Source organism: Ambystoma mexicanum, chromosome 2p (genome assembly GCF_040938575.1).
Source record: "Ambystoma mexicanum isolate Mex_15411 chromosome 2p, UKY_AmexF1_1, whole genome shotgun sequence".
Classification (NCBI taxonomy): domain Eukaryota; kingdom Metazoa; phylum Chordata; class Amphibia; order Caudata; family Ambystomatidae; genus Ambystoma; species Ambystoma mexicanum.
This window is the reverse complement of record NC_090923.1, coordinates 1,452,394,418-1,452,418,944: the sequence shown is the minus strand read 5'-3', so window position 1 is coordinate 1,452,418,944 and position 24,527 is coordinate 1,452,394,418. Positions and strand designations below refer to the sequence as shown.

The window sequence follows — 24,527 nt, the reverse complement described above, 5'->3', positions numbered from 1 at the left end:
CAGAAACTAGAGCCCAAAAAAAAATATCGAAAAAAAAAAACAATTCGACATTTTTTTTTCGACATTTTTGATTCGACTTTTTTGACTTTCGAAATTATGTTTTCGAAATTATGACTGGACACCGTGAAAAAGCATTGTGGCTGGAAATGATGCTATTCTGAGGAAGTGGAAAACCTTGTCACCAGGAAGAAGAACTAGGTTGTTGTTGGGACTTTGGTTAACACAACTTTATCTTCACACTGGAACTTCAAGAGCTGAATTAAGACTTTGCTACTTACCTATGTGGAATTCCTTATTTCTCTTTTGAGGAATGTTGGAGTTCAATTAACCTTGAATCCTAGGAAAGGGAGTTCACCCAAACAGGTAAGCAATTTACAACCCCCCAATGAAATATAGGTTAGCCCTTTCCGAGCTATACAAGTAATTTATGTATGACTTTTTGGAGGGACAGATAAACACAAAGTCAGAGGGTAAGAATAGTCTACAGGGAGCCAGGACAGCCAATATCAGTTGAACAAAGTCTAGGTGAGCTGAGGCACTTCTTGAAGATAGCACAAACGTATTGCACAATGCTAAATAGAGTTTTGTTGTAAAAAGAATCACTGTTGGGCCACAAGCTGGGAGGCTTGTGAAAAGCAAAGATGCAAGCAACCCTGCAAAGGGCAGCAAATGCAAGTCTCCAGTGAGAGCAAGCAAGCTACACACAACAAGAGGTAAGTACCCCTAGTTACATAGTACCTTTAGTCTGAAGAAAAGGTTCCAGCTGGCTTCTGTTCCTGTTGTAGTCCTGCAGATCCTGTTGTTCCTGGGCCTCAGTCATGGGGACAAGAGGGAGGACGTCTGGGGTCAGCAGCAGCAATGGGGACACTCCAGATCAGCAGCACTTTGCGGTTTCAGCTACTCGCAAATAGCACCACCGCGGTTCTTGGACACCTTGTGGGCTCCCCTTACTTCTGGGGTCCAGAACTCTGTTGAGGTGGGTCAGGCTTGGATAGTCCTGCTTCGAGGGAGTCCTTAGGATCTTCCTGGAGCTCGGGTCCGGATTAAAAACGATGCACTCGATTCTAATGTTCCTATCCACTGACACTCGGTTCCAGCAGCAAAGAAGCACAGCCAGCAGGGAGAGGGGTTCCAGTCAAGTTCGTCTTAGGGTCAGTTGGTCCCACCAACCCAAGGGAAGAAGTCGTGCTTTCCAGGCTTCTTTAGTCGATTCAAAATTTGGAGCTTCAGCACTGCAGCAGGGCTTCGCCGGGCAAACCAACGGTCCAGGAGGGTGCAGCAAGCTTCTCTTCCAGTTTCTTCTTCGGTTCCTTCGTCCAGTGGTTGACTCTCCCTTCCTTGCAAAAGACCTCGCCTTTTATGCAAGTTTCTCCCATTCATTCGCAGCCTAGCTGACACTCACACAGCAAGGTGGCTGTCCTCCAAGGACAGCCAGCTAGTCAATCACCTTTGTGTGCATTTCTGTAACCAAGGAGACTAAGCACAGGGAGTTTCGGGAACCTCCCTCGTTCCTTTCCTGCCAGACATGCTGGAGCCAAAGGCGGGCTTCACCAGTGAATCCCGCCAAAGACAAAACGAACAAAGGGACCAAACCCAGTTTGGCCTGCAGAGTAAATCTCAAGAAGGACCTTATAAACAAGAAATGGCGAAAAAAGAAGACCAGGCCATTTTGACAAAATGGGCACCCATGGGTGCAAGACTGCAGCTGAGGAATCAGCCTGCATTAAAAACGCACAATGATAGGAAAATTAAACCACTGCCACCAGCCATTAATTGTAGTAAGGGCAACATAAACAATGTTACATGAGAAGGTAGACAAGGGGATACTAAGTAAACCCCAGCGCTCCACATAAGATGGTGTGTGCTGGGTCTACTAAGAGAAAAAGATAAGTAAAGTCAATTTCACTTTACTGCTCTTGGAAACAGTAATTTATCCAAGAGAAGATATTTAAACCTTTAAGAAATCCAAAGGACTTCTCTTTCATACTGCACTGAGGGTGCTGTGTGTCATAATACAAAAGGGTGATGCCTATGGAGTTTGTCAGACTCCAAAACTAAAAGAAACAGAGTCCAAATCAGATAAAAATACTTGCGAGAGTGGGAAAAAGGTCTCACTCTCTACATGATAAAACATTAAAAAGTCCTAAAGTCCAGCAAAAGAGCTGGGGGTCTCGAAGGTAGAAGGGAATTAACACAAACATTAGTATTCTACCTAACAGAGATGGATTTGGATGTGAGGGTGGGAAGGGAGGGTGGGGGTTCTTGTTTATATCATTTGAAAACTCAGCGCTAGTCAGCCACAGGGCAGTCCCAGGACGCTTCCGAAGGCTTTTCTTTTTAGGGTACCGAGCAGACGTCAAGAATGGATGTTCCCTCCACTCCAAGGGTCGAAGCTCCTTAGCAGGACAGCTGAAGATCACCTACAAGACAGGGCTCTACAAGGGCTCACCTACAAGACCTACAGGACAGCCGCAGAAGTTGGTCGTCCGGCCTTCTTCCAACGGGTCCACGGTCTCCTTACAGTTGGGCAGGATACTTGGCAGGCTTCTTCCTTCCAGGATCTCTGAAGAATGGGTGCAGGGGTCCTCTTCTTATTCAAAAAGCAGAATCCCCCACTAGCCAATCAAAGATCTGGCCCACACACACACACCACAGCAGTGGTCCAATCAGGACCACTGGTGTCACAGCCATGCATACCATTCAGACACACTGAAACCAGTTTGTGGTTTGGGACCAGAGAGTCCCAACCCACTTCCTGGCAGCAAACACACATGGCCCTGCAGTAGTCTGCAAAAAGCCTCAGCGTTACCTGGCACTGAAAGTCCATAGAAGGATTGTCCTGTCCTCACAAGTCAGGAAGAAGGGCTTGTGAAAGGATAGGGAAGGGACAAACGAATTATCTTGTGGCATGTCCATCTTTGGACACTAGCCACAGTATGTAACTAAATGCAGTAAGGCTAAAGTAAAATACACCAGAAAATGGCAAAAGTAACTGCTACCACCAGCTTGACCCTTAGGCACACCTAGAGTAACCAACAATCCTCTGAGTGCTAGTCTTGGGGAAAACAAAAAGTGTACCCTATTGTACTACATTGAAAGATGCATTGTACAACGATAAACAGTTACCAAAAGCGATAACAATGTAACAAGATTAAGGGAAACAATGTTTCCCCAGTACTGACAGCCTGATGAACATGTCAGTTTCCCCATGACCAATGAGGAAAAGCCAGTATAGTGAAGCTGAAGGATTCACTGCGCTGCAAAAAGAGCAGGTCAGATAAAAAAATAAACGTAAAACGTTTGGGGCTAAATGGAGGGAACGGTTCTGTAAAGAGAAAACTTTCCTAACAGTTCCAAAAAAGGATAAATCAATGAGGCCATCCCTAGATCTAATACCAGCAGACAGATACGTCAAACCTCAAAAATTCAGGATGGCATTGCAAGAAGTCATACCCCTACTAAATGACAACCTTACATTTGAAAGATGCATACTTTCATATTTCAATGTTCCAGAGCCACAGAAGCTGCCTCAGGTTCCAACCACTCAACAAACAATACCAATTCAGAGTAGTCTCTTTTGGAATTTCCTCGGCACCACGTATAGTCCCTAAGGTGCTTGCAGTGGTCCCGGCTCATCTACGCCGCAAGGTAATACTAGTATACCCTTATCTAGATGATTGGCTGATAATGGAAAGAAATGCACAAGAGTGCCTAGCACACACATGGCAGACCATGCGTTTACTACACAGTCTAGGGTTCTCAATAGACATAAAGTCAAACCCAACCCAGAGAGAGAATCTTTCTGGGGACAATCCTAAACACTTACACAGCCACAGCATACCCAATAACAGAAAGGATACAGGCGTTACAAACACTCATCCTCCTCTTCAAACCAGGCCAGATGCTGTCAGTTAGGAAGGTTATGAGTCTCCTAGGCATGATGGCCTCTTGCATATTTATTATACCACACGCAAGACTTGGAATGCGAATAGTACAACAGTGGCTAGTGGATCAATGGTCACAAAGTACTGGCCAATGTGAAGATCTAATGGTAGTATCGCAAAAGGTGAACGAAAGTCTCCTGTGGTGGTCACCAGACAAAATTAACATAGGGGAAGACCTTTTGTGTCTCTACAGCCATGAATAACAATAACATACACATCACTCGGAGGATGCAGAGCACATTGTCTTCATCTCAATGCACAGGGGAAATGGACAACAAAACAAAGTAAGTACCACATAAATTGGCTACAGCTTCTAGCAAAAAAAAGGCACTGCTTTCCTTCCAGAATATTCTTCAGGGAAAGGCCAGTCTCATACAGACAACACAACTGCATTGTTCTAGAGCAACAAGCAGGGTGGAACTCGTTCAAAGCAGCTAGCCACGATAGCACAAAACATTTGGGACTGGTGCATTCAGAGACACATATACATTCAAGCACAACACATCCCGGGGGTTCATAATTGTCCAGCAGATTCACTCCGCAGAGTGTTTAATACCAGAACACGAGTGGGAACTCAACATCAATACACTTAAACAGATCTTTGGGGTATGGGATCAACTAAAGATAGAGCTTTTTGCAACAAGAGAAAACAAAACATGCCTAAACTATTCATCCAGGTTTCCCCAACCCAGTTCCCTAGGCAATGCACTATGGAGGAACTGGTCAGGGATATTTGCGTACACCCCCCACATGCCCCAACACCTCTAATTTACAAAATGCACAGAGAGCCTAACAATGATACTCATTGCACCAATGTGGGCGAGACAACCATGCTACTCACACCTGATGCATATGTCCCTATGCTCAGCCATCAAGCTACATCCAAAGCCTTTATGGAGGGTGTCAAACACATACACCCACCAGTAACACACATACCTCTGAGATGGGATCTAAACATAGTACTCACCAGACTCATGGGACAACCCTTTGAACCCATGCTTCTCTAAGAGACATTTCATACAAGGTGACTTTCCTCATTGCCATAATGTCTATCCGAAGAGTTCGTGAACTACAAGTACTGTCGGTCTCCGAACCATTTGTGAGAATAGATAAAAAATAAAGTGGTTCTAAGAACACGTCCTAGATTCTCCACGAAATAATAATAATAATAATAATAATAATAATAATAATAATAATAATAATACATGAATTTCCAAATTCCAAGTACACCTATCAAATGTATTACCAGCATTCTTCCAAAACCCACAAAGAAGAGCAATGTGCTACCTAGACAAAACAGAGACATACGGAAAACACAATTCTTTGTGTCCGTTGCTATAGGAAAAGAAGGCTTGTGAAAGGCTTACAGATGTGCTACTCTAAAGCTAGCAAAACGCTACTCTCCACACCAAGGGCACAATCCACAAGAACTACAGGAGCAACCGTTGCTTTTCTAGCCAATGTACCACTGGAAACCATTTGTAAAGCAGCAAATTGGAGCTCAGAGCACACAGTCCCAAGACACTGTTGTGTAGACACACACTTCAAACCAGATCCACAAGTGGGGCAGGCGATTTTAAGACATGTATTCCAGAATGGGGTGCTTCAGTTCCCATGCCTCCTTCTAAGACTACTACTTGCTAATTCATGAAAAGCATGTGAATCTATGTAGATTCACATGCTCCAGAAGACAAATATTACTTACCATTAATCGTCTTTCTGGAGTTTGTATCTGCTTAGATCCACATGCACCTGCCGATCCTCCCCACTCAGGAGCAGAAGTGTGTTTTCACACATAGACAAGGGAAACATCACTCAACACTTGTCAGAAAACAATCAATCTGAGGACGCTGACGTGTGAGAGATCATGGGTCCTGTACATATAGGGCAGGGATAGTGTTACAGGTATGCCCCTGTCGACGCCCTTTTTTTCAATTCAGAAACATATTCGCACCAATTACTATATGGTGGCCTATGCAAAGCATGTGAATCTAAGCAGATACAAACTCCAGAAAGATGGTAAGTAATATTGGTTTTATATATTTTCTAATACTTTCTATTTCTTAAAACGTGTGCATTAGTGTACACGTTGTGTTGGCTGCTGCTTTGATAAAGACACAACATGAAATGTTAATGTTCAAACTACAAGTCAACAAACCATTTGCAGAAGGTCTAAAACTAGTATCTCGCCAACAAAGCTTGGGATTTAAATATAGTGCTGACTAGACTTCTGATACCACCAAAAAGAAGAGACTTTTGTAGAGTACATGGATTTAAAATATGTGCATTCACACATCTATTGAAACCAAAGCTATTGCAACAATACAGATTACTGCTGGTCAGGTGAAACAGCTTTCTTGTTTTCAGTTTACATTTTGCCTAAAAGTACAAAACCAAATGTTGACCATGCAGTTTGAGGGTCAGACTTTATTGATCAAATATGCAGGTGAAACATTTAATGAGATTAAAACAGTAACTAAAGCAGCACAGTTGATATTGGCATTATGGCAGCACTTGACTCTTTGTAAGGGGTACCATAAATAGTCTTTCAGGGCTATAACCAGTAAATTCCTGGGCCACAGCGTTAGTGAATCAATAACATCAAAAATGTATATCCTAATTTCAATGAAAGGTGGTATTTTAGGTCTCCTATGAATCTACACCCTCATCGCCATGATATCTCACTATTCAAGAAATTATTTCATGGCAGCCTTCTTATTTAAAGATCCCACTAGCATCTCAGACCACTTAATGGGAAAATGGCCAGAACCATTTCAATTGGCAACCCTGCAGAATGTCGTACCCTTGTTGCAGAAAAGAAAATATTACCGCAGCCACAGATCTGAAATAAGCTCACTGCCATATATTGATGCACAAGGAAAATCTTTGCTTCATCATAGTGGAGAGCATTATTGATTCAAGGTTTGTACATGTGATCCCAGTCCTTCACTTTGTACTAATAACCTGGTAGCTGGCTGATTGGTGGTGAGACGACTGTCTACAATAGAGGAGCCTGTGCACCATCTAAGGGTCATGCCTTCGAAATGAGGCTCCCTGGCCTACCACACCCAGGACTCTGCCTGCAAGTGTGGAAGCCATCTGGAGCACTGTGCGTGTCTCCCACAGGGACATGCGACATGCTGCCTCCCTTATTCAGTCTCCACAGAGCATCTAGTCTGGGCTTTTGCAGTGTAGGGCCAAAAGAAGCAGAGGGGCACTCCCTATTCAAGCATATTGGGGTTGGGAAGTGCCTAGGGCCAGAACCCCTACTCAAACCAGGACTTAGCTCAGCTTACCTTTTACCTTGCCTTTGTTTCCATGCCGAGGGATCCTTCCACCCATTAACTATCATTTCACTGCAGAGCTTCTGTTACCTCACAGGACCAAGGTACATTGATGTTTTGGGCCTGTTAACTGTCTTTTTGGTTACCTATAGCCCTGTTCTAGCCTAACTCCAAACGTATACCTTGTTCTTCTCACAAGACATCCACCCCTTCTCCACTCACCCACCTTCCCTCCCTCTCTTGGGCTGCACCCTTTCTTCATCGTCTTCACTTGACTATTTCTACTACCCTCTTCATCATGCATATTGACTTCTCTCCATTCCTCCTATTCATTCCCCCTCAAATAAGACCAACAATCCAACCTCATCTCTTCCCCTTGCTTACCGCATGGCACCTGCTCCTCTCACACCTCCTATCACTCTTTCACTTGCCCTCTGGAATACGCAATCTCTCTGCAACAAGTATTCCTACATCACTGACAACTTTGACTCTTACCACCTTCAGCTTTCACTTCTTGCTGACACAGGAACCTCGATCTCCTCTCATGCCTCTACTACATTAGTAGCACTCCACACTGGCTCAGCTACCGTCTCCCACTCTCCTTTACCTGTTGGAAAGGGTGGCGGTGTAGGGTTCCTTATCAATAAGGCCTTCAACATTGCCCCTCTACCCTGTCTGACATCAACTTTTCCTCATCTGCATATGCCACTATTCACCACCTCCCTCCTACTCCTCCTACGGCCCTGGCTCTCTATTGACCCCCTGCTCCTCTCCACTCCTTCCAGGATCTGACTCTTCTCCTTGAGTCACTTCCTAATGACATCCCCTATGTCATGCTGGAGGACTTTAACCTCACCAATCCCTCTCCAGCCACATGCCTTGAACTTAAATCCCTCCTATCTGACCACTCACCCTACCCCCTCAATGACCACCTCCCCATTCTGGTGGGTTACATGTGATTATATCGAAAGAGAAAACAAAGAAGGAGTTTTGAATGAACAAAAAACATCTAAACAATAAAAAAAAGGATTTTGTTGGTTTTGGAGGGGTCCCCACAATCTTCCAAGCACCCCCTTTTTTAATTTGTTTTTATACCTTCCCCCACCCCAAAAACTACTATTCCCATTCCCAACCACATATGTATATTTATTTGAAATTCCTTCTTTTTTTTTAGATGTTTAGTGTTCGTTCAAAAATCCATTGGTTTTCTATTTGATAATATCACTGCATTCCATTCTGGTGGGAACTCTCCTGACCTTGCCTTTCCCTCTGATTCACTCATCTCTCTAATCCCTGCCTCAAACTTTTATCTAGCCTCCAATTTCTGCTCACACTTCCTAAGCCAATATCCATTGTTTCCTCCCTTTATGCAAATGACTTTATTCACTACTTTTTATCTAATATCCATGACACTCACAGCCCTCCTCTCTCTCCCTCGCCAACCCTCTTTCTGTCCACCACCTCTCCCTCTGCCTCTTCTACTCTCAAATATTTCTCCCTTACCTCTCCTTTGAATTAGCACCCATCCTTCGCAGTGCCAACCTACCTTTCTCTCCTATTGACCTCTTTTCTCCTCAAATGGTCAAATACTTAGTCTGAGTCACTTGCCCGTATCTCTCTGAGCTCTTTAGCCTCTCTCTCAGCCCTACAGATAAGGGGTGTATCGACCACTATTACTCCCTAAAAATTGGCAAAACTCCCAAAAAGAAAAATAGGGAGTAAAAATCCTCCTAACAAAAAATGCAAAACTAACATGTAGAGGTTTGTCCCCCTGCTCTCACACATATGGCTCCATGGATCTGTTTGGGCCAGTAGGGCCACAGGAAGAAACTACTATTGTTAGTGCCTGGTCCAAAGAGGTTAACATTGATCTTTTAATGTAAGTGAATAGCTAGGTGCAAAGAAATACTTATTACAAAAACATTTCTGATTTATAATTAATGTTTTTTTTACTCGCTTATAAAATAATCCCATTGGGAATGGGACTTACTTTTTTACTTCCTAAAATATCATTTTACTCCCAACTTTAAAAAATAGAGAGTAAAATACTCCCACTTCAAAATCTTATCTTGAGCACTGCTCTCTCTGCTGGACACTTCACTGTATCCTTCAAATGTGCAACTGTCTTATCCCAATTGAAGAAACCCTCTGCTGACCCAAACACCCCAGCAAACTATTGCTCAGTTTCTCTCCTTCCCCATTATTACAAAGTCCTTTAGCAGGTAATCTTTGACCAGATCACTAAGTACCTTGAGGGTAATGGTATTGGAGATCCACTTTAATATGGCTTCCGTAGTAAACACTGCACAGAGACTGCCCTCATGCATGTCTCCAACTTTCTAATGGTCACCACTCCGAACTCTCCTTGATACTCATGCTTTTCGACCTTTCTGCTGCTTTCTACACTGTTGACCACTTCTCTCCTTCTCACTCTCCAGGGGCTTGGGTTTTGCAAATCTGCTCTTGGCTGGATCACCTCCTACCTGGAAGGTCAATCCTTTAAAATCGCCTGGAGCTTGCAAATCTCTGACCCCACCCCTCTCTCCATCGGTGTCCCCCAAGTATCCGTCGTTGGACGGATACTTGACGGATACTTGAGCACTTCACCTTCTGTTTATCTGCCCAAGGAAGGATTCTCTCATCCTTTATCAACACACATTTTTCTCATTTCCCTCCTTACTCCTTATTTGCTGCTTTTTGCCATTATTATCAATTCCCCTTGTTCCCTCCCCATTTAGCCCTGTGGTGCCTTGAAACACAATTCTGATGTATAGACGCCTAACAAATGCTCAACAAAAAAATAATCATCACTGCCACTGCCTCTGCAGTTCTTAACATTTGGAAAATGTGTCCTTTTCTTACTAACCACTATACAAAAATTCTAATCTCCACTCTCATGCTCAGCAAACTTGACTACTGCTCAGGCCTACTCCTTAACCTTCCCAACTACTCTGTCCTCCCTCTTGCAAAGTCCTAAACTTTGCTACCCGCACTCTCTACAACCTACCAAATTCCTCCCCCACTTCTATCTACCAACAACATGCTGGTTTAGTTTAGTTTAGTTTATGATTTATAATGCGCACTAGACCCTGTGGCATCAGGGCGCAGGATACAAGGATATGTTCAGTTTGGTTACATAGGTACATGAAATGTATGGGCAACAATAAGTACATGAAATACATAGGCATATATACAATATAATTACAGGGAGCACGAAGTGCCTGGGCAGCAGAAGGTACATGCAGTAGGTACATGAGGTACATCGGCATGTATGCAATGTAAATTACATGCGCAGGTAGAATTAGAGTAAAATGATCAGAGAACTACAGGGAAGGTGTCCCAATGGTTGCCTGTCCACAACCACTCTTTTCAAGTTCCTTCTCCTAGTCTACAAAGCTGTCAATGGGTCTTGCTACTTATTACCTGTCTGATTGTATCTCAGTTTACTCACTGTCCCGTTCACTCCAATCCTCCTCTGCACTCAACTTCGCCGTCCCATACCCTCTCTGTGCCTCCTCTCGCTTGCACTCTTTCTCCCTATTCGCCCTGCTCCACGGGAAACCCGCTGCTCATAACAATCGAAGCCAGCCCAACTGTGTATTTCTTCAAAGTTCAGCTTAAACTTCACTTACTTGCGAAAGGGGGAGCTTCCCTGCCCTCTCCCCCGTTGTCCCTACCTGACCCCACCACCACCTCCATTGACACTTAATAATGTAATTTTGTATATTTAAACAATACTCCTCTTTAGCTTGAAGTGATTGTTACTTTTGGAAGTCACTTGTTGTCTTATATATATATTGTTTTGTTTCATTTGTTTTGCCCCTGGTCTTTGTTCCACATTTTTCCACACTCATAAATTGGCTCAGCACTTGTTATCTTGGTGCTATATCACATGCACCCGTCATGTGAATGCCTCCGCTATCTGTAAATGTGGCATTGCGAGTAATTTCTGTTTGAAGTAGACATTCCTGTTCTTCAAATAAATACAAATACAATATCAGAAAACCACACACAGTACACGTTTCAACTAGGCTTTGTAGTAAATTTGGAAAAATCGTAAACACGTAGCCACAATGTGAAGCTATTGGGAGCAATCATCAACTCCACAGTAACAATGATTTACTGCAATCTGGCCATTTCCAAATAATTCCCTTCTACCGGAACCCTCAATCTCAGACAGTGAAGATGGTAATGAAGTTACAGTAATAATAATGATGGCATCATGCATCCAATGGGTGCATGATGACACATGAGAATCCCATACGAGTGACTCAGCAGTGAATGGTTTCAGACTCAGCGGGGGGTTGTTAGGAGTTTGTGGTTGTGATAATAGGCTTACAAGGGCATTAGAATGGCAGAAGCACATGATCTATTAAAAAGAAGATGACAATAACTAGCAAGCCACCTGCCATGATTAGTTGGATTGGTCAGCTGCATTTCATAAACATTCAAGGGAAACAGGCTCCTGCAGACTGGCAACTGCATATTGGGGTCGGAGGGTTGAAGCCTTGCACCAGCATTAAAAGCTTTTCACTAACATTTATACAGCAAAGTTGTTTTAATAAGGCAGTGCATAACATAAAAATGCCTTTTTATAAACAGGCAAGATTGGAGCAGTTACCTTCCCAGCGACTAAGGGAAGCTTGCATATTTTGGCATTGGCCTTTAAAAAGTAGCTGGCCTTTAAAAAGATACAGCTATTTAATTGCACGCCAGGCACAGATGATGCCCTGACAGATTTATTAAGTTGCACAGAAAACGAGTTGACGAGTGGGAAATCAATCCTAACGTGTCATCAGAATCAGGAACATTGTTACAGTAAAAGCGGGTCAGAGTAACTAGAGCTGAGGTTTCTCCCTACCAAAATAATTCCTGGATTACCTCAAGGGTGGGGGGGCGGGCTGGGATGCCACTGGAAATGCCTCATGTGTTCCTCTAGACTTGATGTTCTATAAAGGTTTTAAGCTGCGTTGTTGTGGTTGGAATCTCCCAGGCCATGGGTATTTACAAGAATGCACTGTGGCTGAGATTGGTCTTTGCTTGAATTGGGGCCCAGAGAATCTTATGTTCCTCCTGGTTCTTCCTGCCAAATCCCTCCTTAGATTTGTTCAGTCAAATGGGGAAAACACTTTACCAGTGATGTGTTCTATACCTCTCAGCTATCCTTGGAACTGAACTGGCAACCTATGAAGCAACTGCTCTTCTGCAACACATTTCCAAGGCAGTATAAAGGTAGCCAATCCCTCCTCTTGCACTCACACATTGTAGCACTTGAGGCAATGGCAGAGTTCCTCATGGGCTCCACCCATTTTTACCTTATGTCACTTGCCTAACCCCCACAGTCTGTACTACTCTCAAGAATGAGATCATAATGCCACAACATTGCTGTTGTAATGGCCCCATAGTTCTCTGTAGTCTCTGCATTCATTTCAGTAATGGAAATTAGCATTTATTGTATGGAGCACCCTGGGGCCTCATTACTAGTCCACTATGGAATGACCGGAAGGCCCCAGGGCGCTCCATAGGAAGGATGTGATGCTACCGGCAGCATGTTTCAAAACGTGCCAACTGACAGTGTGTTATAAGGTCTGGACACTGCCTTTTTACCCATTTTGTGATTACGGTTACTAGACGCTGGGCTGTTGATGCCTTCAACAGGGTAAATCGGTACTTCTACTGTGTCTTTTACTCCTGAATCCTCTGCGCCTCTGTACTTCAGACTCCCTCCCTTTGTTTTTAAGCATCCGGGCAAGGCTATCTTAAAGCCCACAGAGAGACTCTACAACTAGCTGGCTAAGGTGGAGAGGGGAATTAGAGTAGCATAGCATAGCAGAGTATCTAGGGGTAGTGCTTTAAACTGCTGCAATGTGAATGCCACAATGCTAGAGTTCAGAAACAAGAAAGGGAGGGATTGGCTAGTCTGATAAACTGGCCTGTGTTTTTCTTTACTAAGGGCATCACGATTTGAATGTCCCTAGTTTCTGCTGATGTGGTGGTCATCTTACATAAGAGCAGAGACAGATCATTTTCAGATTGTCTGCCCTGAAATGGTATCTGCCCATCTTGTCATGGGCAAACAAAAGCATCAGAATAAGATGAAAACGGTCATAGTCATTCTACACAGTGAAGGAGAACGACTGTGATATGATCAATCTGTCGTCCACTCTGGCCAACCTGATATCAGATTTATTATAGCTGCATGGACATTTCATTTCTTCCTCCTTTGGGACACCTTAATAGGGGGCATAACCATTCACTTCAGGGGAGGTTTACCATGGATTTTGTAAAGGCTTACTCTGTTGGCATCTGTAAGATGCTGTTCACTTGGGCTCTATTGCAAACTGCACACTTTTAGCCTTCTGCTGTGTCAAGGATGGGCTCCTGAAATGCCTTGATGCAGTTGAGAAGGGTCTCTCTAGTTCTGATATACTAACTATGGGGATTTGCTTCCTGGATGTCTCATAAGGAAAGGGCGTGTATCTCCTTCAGCTAAGCAAAAGATGCCCTTGAGTGGTGTCTTAACTTCATTTAGTGATATGGGAGAACACACAATATGTTTAATTTCAGATCTAAGACAGGATGGGCAATGTGTCTAAGGCTTCTGGGAAGGCAATGCATGTGAATTCACTGTTAGCCCAAGTTCAGATTGAGCAGTGAAAATAGATTTCTGACTCCCGGTAGTTCAACCATTTTTCCCTCCTCCTTATCGGCTTTTTCTCCCTCTCCCCATCTGTCACCACTTACCCTACGGACCTACCATTAGTTTCTCTTAGCGGGCACTTTCTACCCCTGCCCTTGGCTCCTTCCATCTTAGCCTTTAGCCTGGGATTATCTGCCTCCACCCCCTCTCAACCCCTTTCCCCCCCTGGACTCCCCATCACTTCATATCCTCCTCTCCCTCTCTATCTCTCTTTATCACACCTTGCTGCTGCACTCTCCTCTTCCCTCTCCACTCTCTTACCTTCTGCAATCTCTCCCCCTCCCTGTCATGCACATCGCTAGATTTCTCCTTTCTCTTCCACCTTTCTCCTCGCCCCCTCCTTCCCGCCCCCCCCTCCGTCTCCTCCTTGTCCTTCCCCTATTCCTCATGTCCATTCCTTCGCTCAACCCCCTTCCCCGTACAACTCCTTCCTTTTCTTCCCTTCCTTATCGTCTTAACTTCATCTACACTCCAATCCAACCTTTCAGCCTAATCAACATTGCTCTTTGGAATGCCAGATCTCTTTGCAACAACACTGCAGCTGTTTTAGACATGTTCTTTCGTCTCAACCTTCATTTCCTCTATCTAACTGAAACTTGGATCCCACCTCACAACTCTACTGTCCCTGCCTCTCTCACAACCCCTTCCTCTTCCTTTTTTCATGTTTCTCGTCCCACTGGTCGTGGCAGAGGTGTTGCTATCCTCTTCCATCCTAAATACCTTTCATCTACCTCCTCACTGTCCCTTCCTACCTTCCCTTCTTTTGAATACTTGTATAAATCCTTTACTTTCCCTCACCCCATTTCTTTCCATTAGGAGGAAATGGGGTGATTTATATCTACAGACCTCCTGGCCCCCTCTCCTCCTTGATTGACGACCTTGACCACCTCCTTTCTCTTTAATAATAATAATTATAATAATAATAATAAATCTCTCCTTCCCCTTCTCCCCTCACTGTACTTGGTGATTTCAACCTTCACCTTCCCACTCCCCCTCAACCCTCACCTCTTTCCCCGACTCCTACCTTCTCCCTCCTCTCCCCTCTTCTCCTACTCACTCTTCTGGTTCCACTCTTGATCTCATCTTTAATTCCACCTACTCCTCCTCCCCTGTCTCCTCTTTACCCATCTATCTTTCTGATCATGCTCTGCTCTCCTTCACCCTTATTCCCAGGATCCCACCTCCCTCTCCTTTTCCCTCCTCCATATCTTTTACTCGACGTGACCTCTGGAACTTTAGCCCTTCACTATTCCTTGATACCTGCTCTTCTTCTCTTCCTCCTCTCTCTGATTTCTCCTCTCTCCCGGCTGATCTTGTCTTATCCTCTCTATCCTCCTCTATCTCCTCAAGTCTCGAACAACTCTACCCCCTCTCTTCTTTCTGCCCTACTCGTAAGCCTTCCCAACCCTGGCTCTCTCCTCACCTCCTGTCCATGCGTCGTTTGCTCCGTCGCCTTGAGCGTTGCTGGCTCAAATGCCCCACTCTTCCTAACCAAACCTCCTACTTTTCTTATCACTCTCTATATGACTCCTGCCTTAACTCTGCTAAACGCGCATACTTTTCTAACCTCCTTCACTCCCCAGTCTCTCATCCTCATTGTATCTCTCAAACCCTCTCTCGTCTCCTCTACACTCCCGCTCCTGACCTCTCTTCTACTTCTCCTCTCTCTCCTTCTGACTTTTCTAACTTCTTCTCTGAAAAAATGATTTCTCTTTGCCAAAACATTGTCTGTTCTCCTTCTTATTCCCCTCCCCCCCTCCTTAAACTCCCCCTCGGCTCACATGTCTGAATTTTCTCCAATCACTCCCTCTGATGTCTCTCTCCTAACTAAATTCCACCCTACTACCACCCCTTCTGATCCCATCCCAACCCTTCTTATTCCCAAGATTTACTGCCCTCCCGTTCCCTATCTAACCTCCTTCTTCAATACTTGTCTCTCCACGGCCACCTTCCCTTCTGCCGTTAAGCACGCCACTATTATCCTTATACTGAAGAAGCCTTCTGCTAATCCTCTTCTCGCTTCTAACTTTCGCCCAATCTCACTTCTACCTTTTCACTCTAAAATACTCGAACGCCTAGCCTATTCTCGGCTCTCAACTTTTGTCACTAACCTCTCTCTCTCCCCACCCCCTCTCAATCTGGCTTCTGCCCCAAACACTCCACTAAGTCGCTCTTACCCATGTCCTTAACTCTCTCTTTACTGCTCGCTATTCTAAGCAATCCTCAATCCTCATCCTCCTTGACCTCTCTGCTGCCTTAGATACTGTTGATCACCCCTTACTTCTCAATACTCTTTCCTCCTTTGGAATCAAAGGCACTGTCCCTAACTGGCTCTCTTCGTACCTCTCCCAGTGCTCTTTCACCGTTTCTTGCGGTGGTCAAACCTCTACTACCTTCCCTCTGGATTATGGTGTTCGCCAAGGCTCTGCCCTAGGACCCTTCTTATTCTCTCTTTAGACTTCACTCCTCGCCCCTATCATCTCTTCCTTTGGGATTTCTCACCATTTCTACGCTCCTTTTCTTCTTTCACCTCTGACTTACATCTTGTGCCCCCCTCAAATCCCTCTACCACTCTGCCATCCGTACCCTCTGTCTTCTCTCTCCCCACGACTCCATCTCCAACTCACTTTCTTACCCAGGCTGGCTTCCTTTCCACTCCCAACTTACATTTCACTTCCTTTGTCTTTTCTTTAAATCTCTTCATGACCTTGCCCCTCCTTACCACTCCTCTCTTCTCTCATTCTGCACCCCCTCTCGCTCACTTCGTTCTGCTGATCTCTTCTTACTTTCTGTTCCCCCACCCCCTTGTGCCTCTTCTTGTTTCCGCTCCTTTCAGCTCCTTGCCCCCCTACACTGGAACTCTACCTTTTTCTATCCGCTCCATCGCCACCTATTCCTCCTTCCGCTCCTCCTTGAAATCACTCCTTCTTCATTCCCCTCCCTGACACCTTTTCACCCTTTCAACTTTCTTTCTCTCCTTCTAGTACCCTCTTCTTTGTTCTCTTTATCTTTCCCCTTCTCTCCTAAGATCTCCTTCCTTCCTACTACTCACTTTACTCCCTACTCTCTCTCCCTCTTCTTTCCTTCCCCACCCCCTCCTCTCCTCTTCCTTCTCATATGCAAATTGTTGTACATGCTGTTTTTCTGGTTTGATTCATGTATACTGTTATTGCTTCTGCTGTTCCATGTTTGATGTAGTTTTGTCTTTAAAATGTAAAGCGCTTTGGATTAAAGCGCTATATAAAAACAATAAATACAAATACAAATTTCATAGGCTTATACCACCTTAACCACTGGCGTGTGAGGATGGTCCTGAATTGCTGGCTGCCTTATCAGCTATGCGCTTTGAAATACTGTATCGGGTGTTGAAAGCCTTCTCAGGAAGTTGCAGTGGTACAAAGATGTCTGAGTCAGGCAAAGAGTTAAGGAGGCTGTTGCCGATGTTCTTCTAATGGGAAAAGGGCTGCCCTGGGGACAGTATCAGGTTGCCACCCAGAGCCTCCATCTTACCTCCACTTTCAAATGTGACTGGGGTGCCTGTGCCCCATTTTTTAAATTAGCAAGATAGTATGCACGTTGGAGAGGGAAAAGAATCAGTAGGTGTTTATGCCACCAGACTATATGACCACTACAAACACCAAGCTGTGTATCAGAGTTGCTTACTTTGGTGTACCCCCACCGTGAGCCTCTTTCACCTCATCACTCCATCAAAGCACACACTCCACCGGGGGCTTCTTGGAGCACCTCCAGTAGTGATTGACCCAAATCTACTGTTTCAAGGTTTGAGAGGCTCCTATTAACGTGCCCCATCAGTGACATCCACAGTATGCTGTCAAGAACCATAAGTCTTAGTACTTCTTTACAGTGACTATATGTTACATGCACACCCTCTGCAGAATGAGGCTCCTTCTGGTGCTGTCTGAGAGGATTCCCCAGAGATTGCTACCCTGCAGTTCAGTTCTTTTCGTTTTCTGCCAGTTGCTCCCCAGGATGCATGCGAGTGAAAATCCCCGATGTGAGTTTGTGCTTGCTGATCAACCCCTCCATCAGCGCGCTGGGGAACATCCTGTTAGGAATTTCACTTAGAGGAAAACCCAAACAGCCATATAAAAATCAGACATCGAGCCAGGGTTTACAGTCTACTCTTGTTGTTGATTTTGTTCTTGAAATGGTCTGCCAAGTCGTTGCAAAGTTTCTCTGAGGGGGTTGGAGTGTTGTTGCAACCAGGTAGGTTTCTCATTTTTTTAATGATGTTGAACATTTCTTTTTGGGTGTTGGTGGAATTGGTGATTCTGTCATCATAATGCCTTCTCTTCTCCTTTTGTATTTCCTTCTTGTATGCGCGGATTTGTTTCTGGAACCGTATTTTCTTGTCTTTGTTGTATTCTTTCCTCCAATCCATTTCCATCTTCTTGTTGTCCTTTTTCATGGTGCTTAGTAGCGGGGTGAACCATTTTGCCACTGCCCCTTTTTCTGAGGGGGTAAATGGTTTTTCCGGGGCGATGTTTTCAGTTGTATCAGCAATCCATTTGTGGAGTAGTCAGCCAGCTCTAGTTCTGTAGTTGAGGGTTTGGTCATCTCCAGTTGTTCCATTAGGTTGACGGTTTTTGCAGTTTCTTTTTTTGATGGTTGTGAGCTTGGGGGGCTGGATGCGGTCTTGAGTTGGTAGTGTGATCACGAATGGGATGATGAGACGGTCGCTCTTCAGTATTTGTATTGGTGGTGCCGTGGTGATAAGTGTTTCTTGGCGAAGATTGCATCAAGGGTGTGTGCTGCGAGTGTGTTGCCCCTTTGACCAACTGTTGTAGTTTCATGGTTGTTAGCTGCCCAATTAGTGAGTTTTGGGAGTTGGCATGTTTTTCTTCGAACCAGATGTTGAAGTACCCCAGGATTATTAGATGTTCGTGCTTTATGGTTATGTTGGTGATGGCTTCTATGAAGTTGTCGACGAAGGTTGCCTCGCATGTCGGTGGTCTGTAAACCAGAATGAATGTGATATTAGTTTTTGGATTTGCTGATAGGTGTATGACCATGGTTTTGCAGTTGATGATGTTGAGAGGTTCGTCTGTTTTTATTTTCAGGTGTCCTTTGTATTCTATTGTGTGGCCTCCTCCTTTTTTATTTTTCCTGTTTACCTGAAGGCATTTGAAGTTGGTCGGGAGGCAGCTTTGGAGTGTGATTTTTATAGGTGTCGTCCAGCCATGTTTCTTTGATGAATAGGATGTCAATGCCATTGCCGCAGAGGAGGTCAAAGATCTCTGTTGAGTGCTTTGACATGGATCTTGCGTTTATTAGGTTGCAGTGGATTTTGGAGGTGTGGTTTGGTTTGTGTTTTATTGTCGGCCTTGTTTTTTGAGTGGTGTTGCGATTTCCTTCCAGGTCCGTCTCTTGTTGAGTTGTTGGTACCGTTGTGTCTGTTTCATCGACAAGTTTGTCTAGGTTCAGTCTTGGGTTTTTGTTTTCATCAGGTTCCTCTTCAAAGTTTTGTGGCTGTCGAGTGGCAGTTCCTCTTGTTTTGGTGATATAAGGTATTAGTGCGTCGATTATGTTCTTGTTATTTTTAGCGTTGTCCATTCTTCTTCTGCGTGGTTGTTTGGTTGTCTGCTGTTCTTGATTCGTACGTTGCGTTGGCTCGTTCTGGTGACTGGTTATTTGCGAGATATGGAGTTAGGTAGAGGGAATTTTCTCTTCTCTCTGCGTTGGTTCTGTTGTAGTTCCCGTCTGTGGGAGTGTGTTCTGCAGTTGTGAGTCTTCGATGGTGTTCAGTTGTGTTTGTTCTTTCTGCTCTGTCTTTCCTTTGGTCCAGTCCGTTTGCACGGCATTTTGAGCTTTCATGTTTTTTTTCTTCTTCTGTTCGTTGATGCCGAGTTGGATTTGCTTTGGGCAGGCTGTCTTGTGGTGTTGTACTGGGTGTAGGGGATTGTCCGGTACAGGTTTGGGCTCGGTCTGTTGGTGGTCTTCTCAGCTGATATACTGGCTTGTTCAGTCGCTGTCTCGAGTAAGGTAGGGGAGGTTTGCTAGGGTTATATTGTTGGGTATTATAGTGGCTGTCCCTAGTGTGGGTCTCCCTGGAAGAGGTTTACTGTAGTAAACAAACTATGTGGTGTGGAGTGGGGTTTAGTTGGTAGCTACAGAATTGTCCTAATGGGCGTAGCTGACAATCGCTGTGTCTTCTCATTGAGCGTGACCCTTTAATCACAGTATTACTCCGCAATATTCAGCCAATATTCACTTTATCACGGGAGAGAGGCCTACAGCTAACAATACAATTTGACTAGCAGTCAGTGCAGTTTAAAATAGGGCTCAGCTAGATTTGAGATACCTGCACAGTTGGAGAGAGGCCCATGCCTGATAGAGCAAATGGGTGCAGTACCAAACACAGCTAAGTTTGTGACACAGTTGAGCAGTTGTCTGCAAGACCGAGCACAGCTATGTCTGAGAGTACTGCACAGTGGGAGAAAGGCTCACGGCCAACCGAACAATTGAGTGGAATCCTAAACACAGCTAGATTTGAGACGCAGTTGAACAAATGACTGCAATACTAAACACAGCTAGATTTGAGAGTCCTGTATAGTGGGAGAAAGGCCCACGCCCAACAGAACAATTGAGTGGAATCCTAAACACAGCTAGATTTGAGACGCAGTTGAACAAATGACTGCAATACTAAACACAGCTAAATTTGAGAGTCCTGTATAGTGGGAGAAAGGCCTACAACTAGCAGAAAAATGTAGTGCACTCCTAAACACAGCTAGATTTGAGACGCAGTTGGACAAATGACTGTAATACTAAACACAGCTAGATTTGAGAGTCCTGTATAGTGGGAGAAAGGCCTACGCCTAGCAGAAAAATTGAGTGGAGTCCTAAACACAGCTAGATTGAGACGCAGTTGGACAAATTACTTTAATACTAAACACAGCTAGATTTGAGAGTCCTGTATAGTGGGAGAAAGGCCTACGCCTAGCAGAACAATTGAGTGGAGTCCTAAACACAGCTAGATTGAGACGCAGTTGGACAAATTACTTTAATACTAAACACAGCTAGATTTGAGACACAGTTGGACAAATGACTATAATACTAAACACAGATAGATTTGAGAGTCCTGTATAGTGGGCGAAAGTCCCACGCCTACAGAAAAATTGAGTGGAGTCCTAAACACAGCTAGAAGGGGAAATCTACCAATCAGGGGAGGTGGGAGGGTCAAATAGTTTGGTGGGAGGGTCAAATAGTTTCTGAAAGTACTGGATTATCAGTCTAGGCAAAAAGTTGATTCTGACCTGTACCCCCCCTTAAAATTCCCTGCTTCAAACATCATGGATTCACCTCCACACAGTCGAACACTGCAATCAACGTAGATTGGCACTCTGATCTGTATAGCTGGGAAAACAAAGAAGCATGGATCCAAGAGAGATACCCTTGCCAGCCCTGGTACATAGCTACTATAACTGCTAAAACTGCGTGCAAGCAAAGGGAGTTGGCTAAGGGTCAAAAGAGCTTAGGTATTTCCCCTATCCTCAGAAAGGTGGTTGCAGAGCATTTGCTGTAATAGAGGGTGGGGGGGTACTGGGCCAGAGTATCGTCCAACAGAACTATTTAGTCTTGCAAGCATCACTTGTAATGTGGATTCTGCACCCAAAGTGGCCATCACAGTCACATGCACAGAAGTGGGGTTCATGGTTGGTGCAATTTTCATGAGGTGTATGTTGTCTCAAGTGGGACCCTCACTTTCTGGTTACACAATACCCTGAAATTTGCTACGCCTCACCCCTAGTTGATCCCCCTACCTCATCCCACCAGATTGGGATCTTCCATTTGCAGCCAGGCATCCCAGCACAAGTTAATCCTTGCATTATGCTTCATGCACAGTCTCAAGTTTATGCTGGTGCAGAAAAAGACTAATCTGCCATGGCACAATACCATACAGTCCTCATAAATTCCCCACTGTAGCATCATAGGAGGTTTCCTTCGAGCTACCCTCAAAATACAGTCGCCTATCTGGTGAATTCCCAGGTTCAGCCGACTAAACATACTGCCTTGGTGTACTATACCCCCCCTGCTCCCCGGCTATCTTGCATACATGTATAACAGTGACCATAACGTTTCCCTCACAGTGTGTGCATCCCATGTGATAATGATTATTGGGTCACATCCAAGTGTGTTGCCATCAGCCCTTCTGACCATGTTCATAATGCGTCATAGACCCATAGACCTCTTGAATTATTATATTTTCAGTCAAAGTCTACTTTGGGGCCCCCACTGGTGTTTCCAGGCTGTTACTTCTGTGAATGGTGCCTTTGATTTACACTGCCCTTCTTAACATGCTTTAATAACCATGCTGCCCTGGTGAACATTGTGGTCTCTAGTGTTCCAAGCCCTGCATACAGCCTTTAGTGTAAAATGCTGTTTATTTAGCATACCCCCCCCCGTACCTTAAAACTGTACTGCCCTGCTGATAAAATGCCCAGCTCCGCACCCAGCATATCCTCACCTTGACTCCTATAATCAAACTTGTTGATCGTAATGAACACATCATAGCATGTTGACATCCTGTGCCTTAAGGCCTTGCAAACCTGAGTATACAGTCCACCCTGCTGCATGGAGCCCTCCTGTTCCTTAGACGCTTGCTGTAGAGGGGGAGCAGTGTCGGCCTTCCCTCGCATCATCCTATTTCCTATAACCATGTTGCCCTAGAGTAGAGTGGGTAGCTCAGCATATAACTATTTAATCTTTTTGAAAACCCACTACCCAAGGATCAGTGCTAACCCTAGCATGTCACCATTTTGATGCATATGAAAGTTCTCCCTTTGGTACACAATGCCTAACCTAGCATGTCACAATCCTGTTCTTTATAATGGTAATGACTTTTGATAGATTGCCAGCTATCATGCTTTGCCAGTCTGAACTCCATGCACGTTGACCTCTGCACCCGATGGGCTACCATATTGTGCCTCCATCATTCTCCCATATTAGCCCTCATTGCGTTCTTAATTTCCTCGAGGCCTACGTCTTTCAGATTTTTATCCTAGTACTTTGTATTGTAAACCAGGTATGGTGCAAAAAACATAAGGTGATCCACCTTCATGATATTCACTTGACCATGCTACAGATAAGGTAGCTGCGGGGGGAGGGGAGGGTTCGCGGGGCAGGGGGGTACGGTGTCCCAACCTGTGCAATACCATCTTTAGACAGTCTGCCATATGAAATGTGTGCAAACACCTTCAACAATGTGATTCATTCCACCACTTTCTATTACAGGCTGTAGTATTGCAGGGTCCTAAAGCCTGCCATGTCCATATCGACTCCCCTAGCTCCAGCTGGTTTTGCTAACTGATGCTAATCTACAATTATAGATTTCATTTGTTAGGTTGTATTGTCACGTGTGTTCCCTGTGCTGTGCCAGGCTTGTCTTATCAGTATATCTCCTGTATGAGGATCCTATGGTTCACACACTCATGTGGGGAAGGCCCAGCAGGGCTTCATACTAAGAACTAATGGCTCCCCTTGGTCACACTGCCACCATCTGTCCAGGTGCCGCCCCTGACTGTTTGCCTTCCTGACTGCTGCAGCTTAATGTCTTTTATGCTTGATTTCCAACTCTGTTGACGTCCTTGGTGCCTTTTTCCTTCTGTAATGGCGAGGAGTGTACCCCATGGTGTGAAGGTGTGATCTATTCTCCCTATCCCCCTAGCATATTATTTTTACAATTTCCTAGTAAATTGTGGAGTCTCAAATCAATGCAAGACCAGATGTCAATTGTGTCCCTCACAAAGGACTAGGTCCTACCATTTATTAATCATGTAAAAACGTAGTGGGGCCCAGCATTGATGCCTGGGAATCCTCAAGGACACTCCTAAATTGGTATATTACACTTCATTGGAGCTCATCCCTTCCCTAGTGGAAGGATGATGCCAGCCACCATTTCTGCAGGAGATAATTACCCATTGGGCACCAAGCCATTACAGGACACCATGATTTCTCAGAAAGGATGTACGTATTTTTCACAATGTGTACATCCTTTGCACGTCATAGGCTTGTGTATTTACACTCTGTGTAGTGGAGCACAATAGGTGTATTCCAACTAAGTAACCTCGTCAAAAAAAGTAATGAATTCCGAACCAGCGCCATGACAGTTTTCTGTCTTAGCGAGCCGATGCGGCCACGACCACGGAACCACCGGCAAGACAAGAAGAAAAAGGAAGACCGTCCCGAAAGCAATGGAAGGTGAGTACCAGCAAATGCTTGGGTGAGAATTGAATGAAGGGAACATGGCTGTTGGTGGTTATATCTGTAAGATGCATTTGCTGATTCATTGGTAGGCTTGGGCTGGTAACCTCCTTTTGTTCTTCCTTTGATATTTTGCAGGATCTTCTTATGTTTACATAGATTAATGCAGGCGGTGAGCAGCAAATATGCACAGGGCAGTAGATATTCTGGAGCTCCTATGGTCTCATTATGCATAGGCCAGGGATCCATGCTGTTTCCAAAATCTTGTTAATTTATCATTTGTGAGTAATGTGTGTGCTTTAGAGCAGGATCATTCTCCTGAAACCAGTGACCTACCGTCTTCTTATTTCCAATACCATTAAATAGAGAGTGGGAGAG

General features: G+C 44.6%; 1 protein-coding gene across 6 annotated transcripts in view; it reads left to right on the top strand.

Annotated features, from left to right (window-relative positions):
- The window catches only part of SMARCD3 (SWI/SNF related BAF chromatin remodeling complex subunit D3), a 764,638-nt gene that overhangs the window by 334,104 nt on the left and 406,007 nt on the right, over positions 1-24,527 (top strand). For 2 of the 6 annotated variants that reach the window (XM_069646019.1, XM_069646020.1), the window contains exon 3: positions 24,056-24,146. The exons of 2 other annotated variants lie outside the window; for them this stretch is intronic. In XM_069646019.1, coding sequence (XP_069502120.1) covers positions 24,056-24,146 — 91 coding nt within the window. The remainder of the gene's footprint in view (positions 1-24,055; positions 24,147-24,527) is intronic. 2 more of the 6 variants (XM_069646022.1, XM_069646021.1) reach the window with 1 other exon arrangement.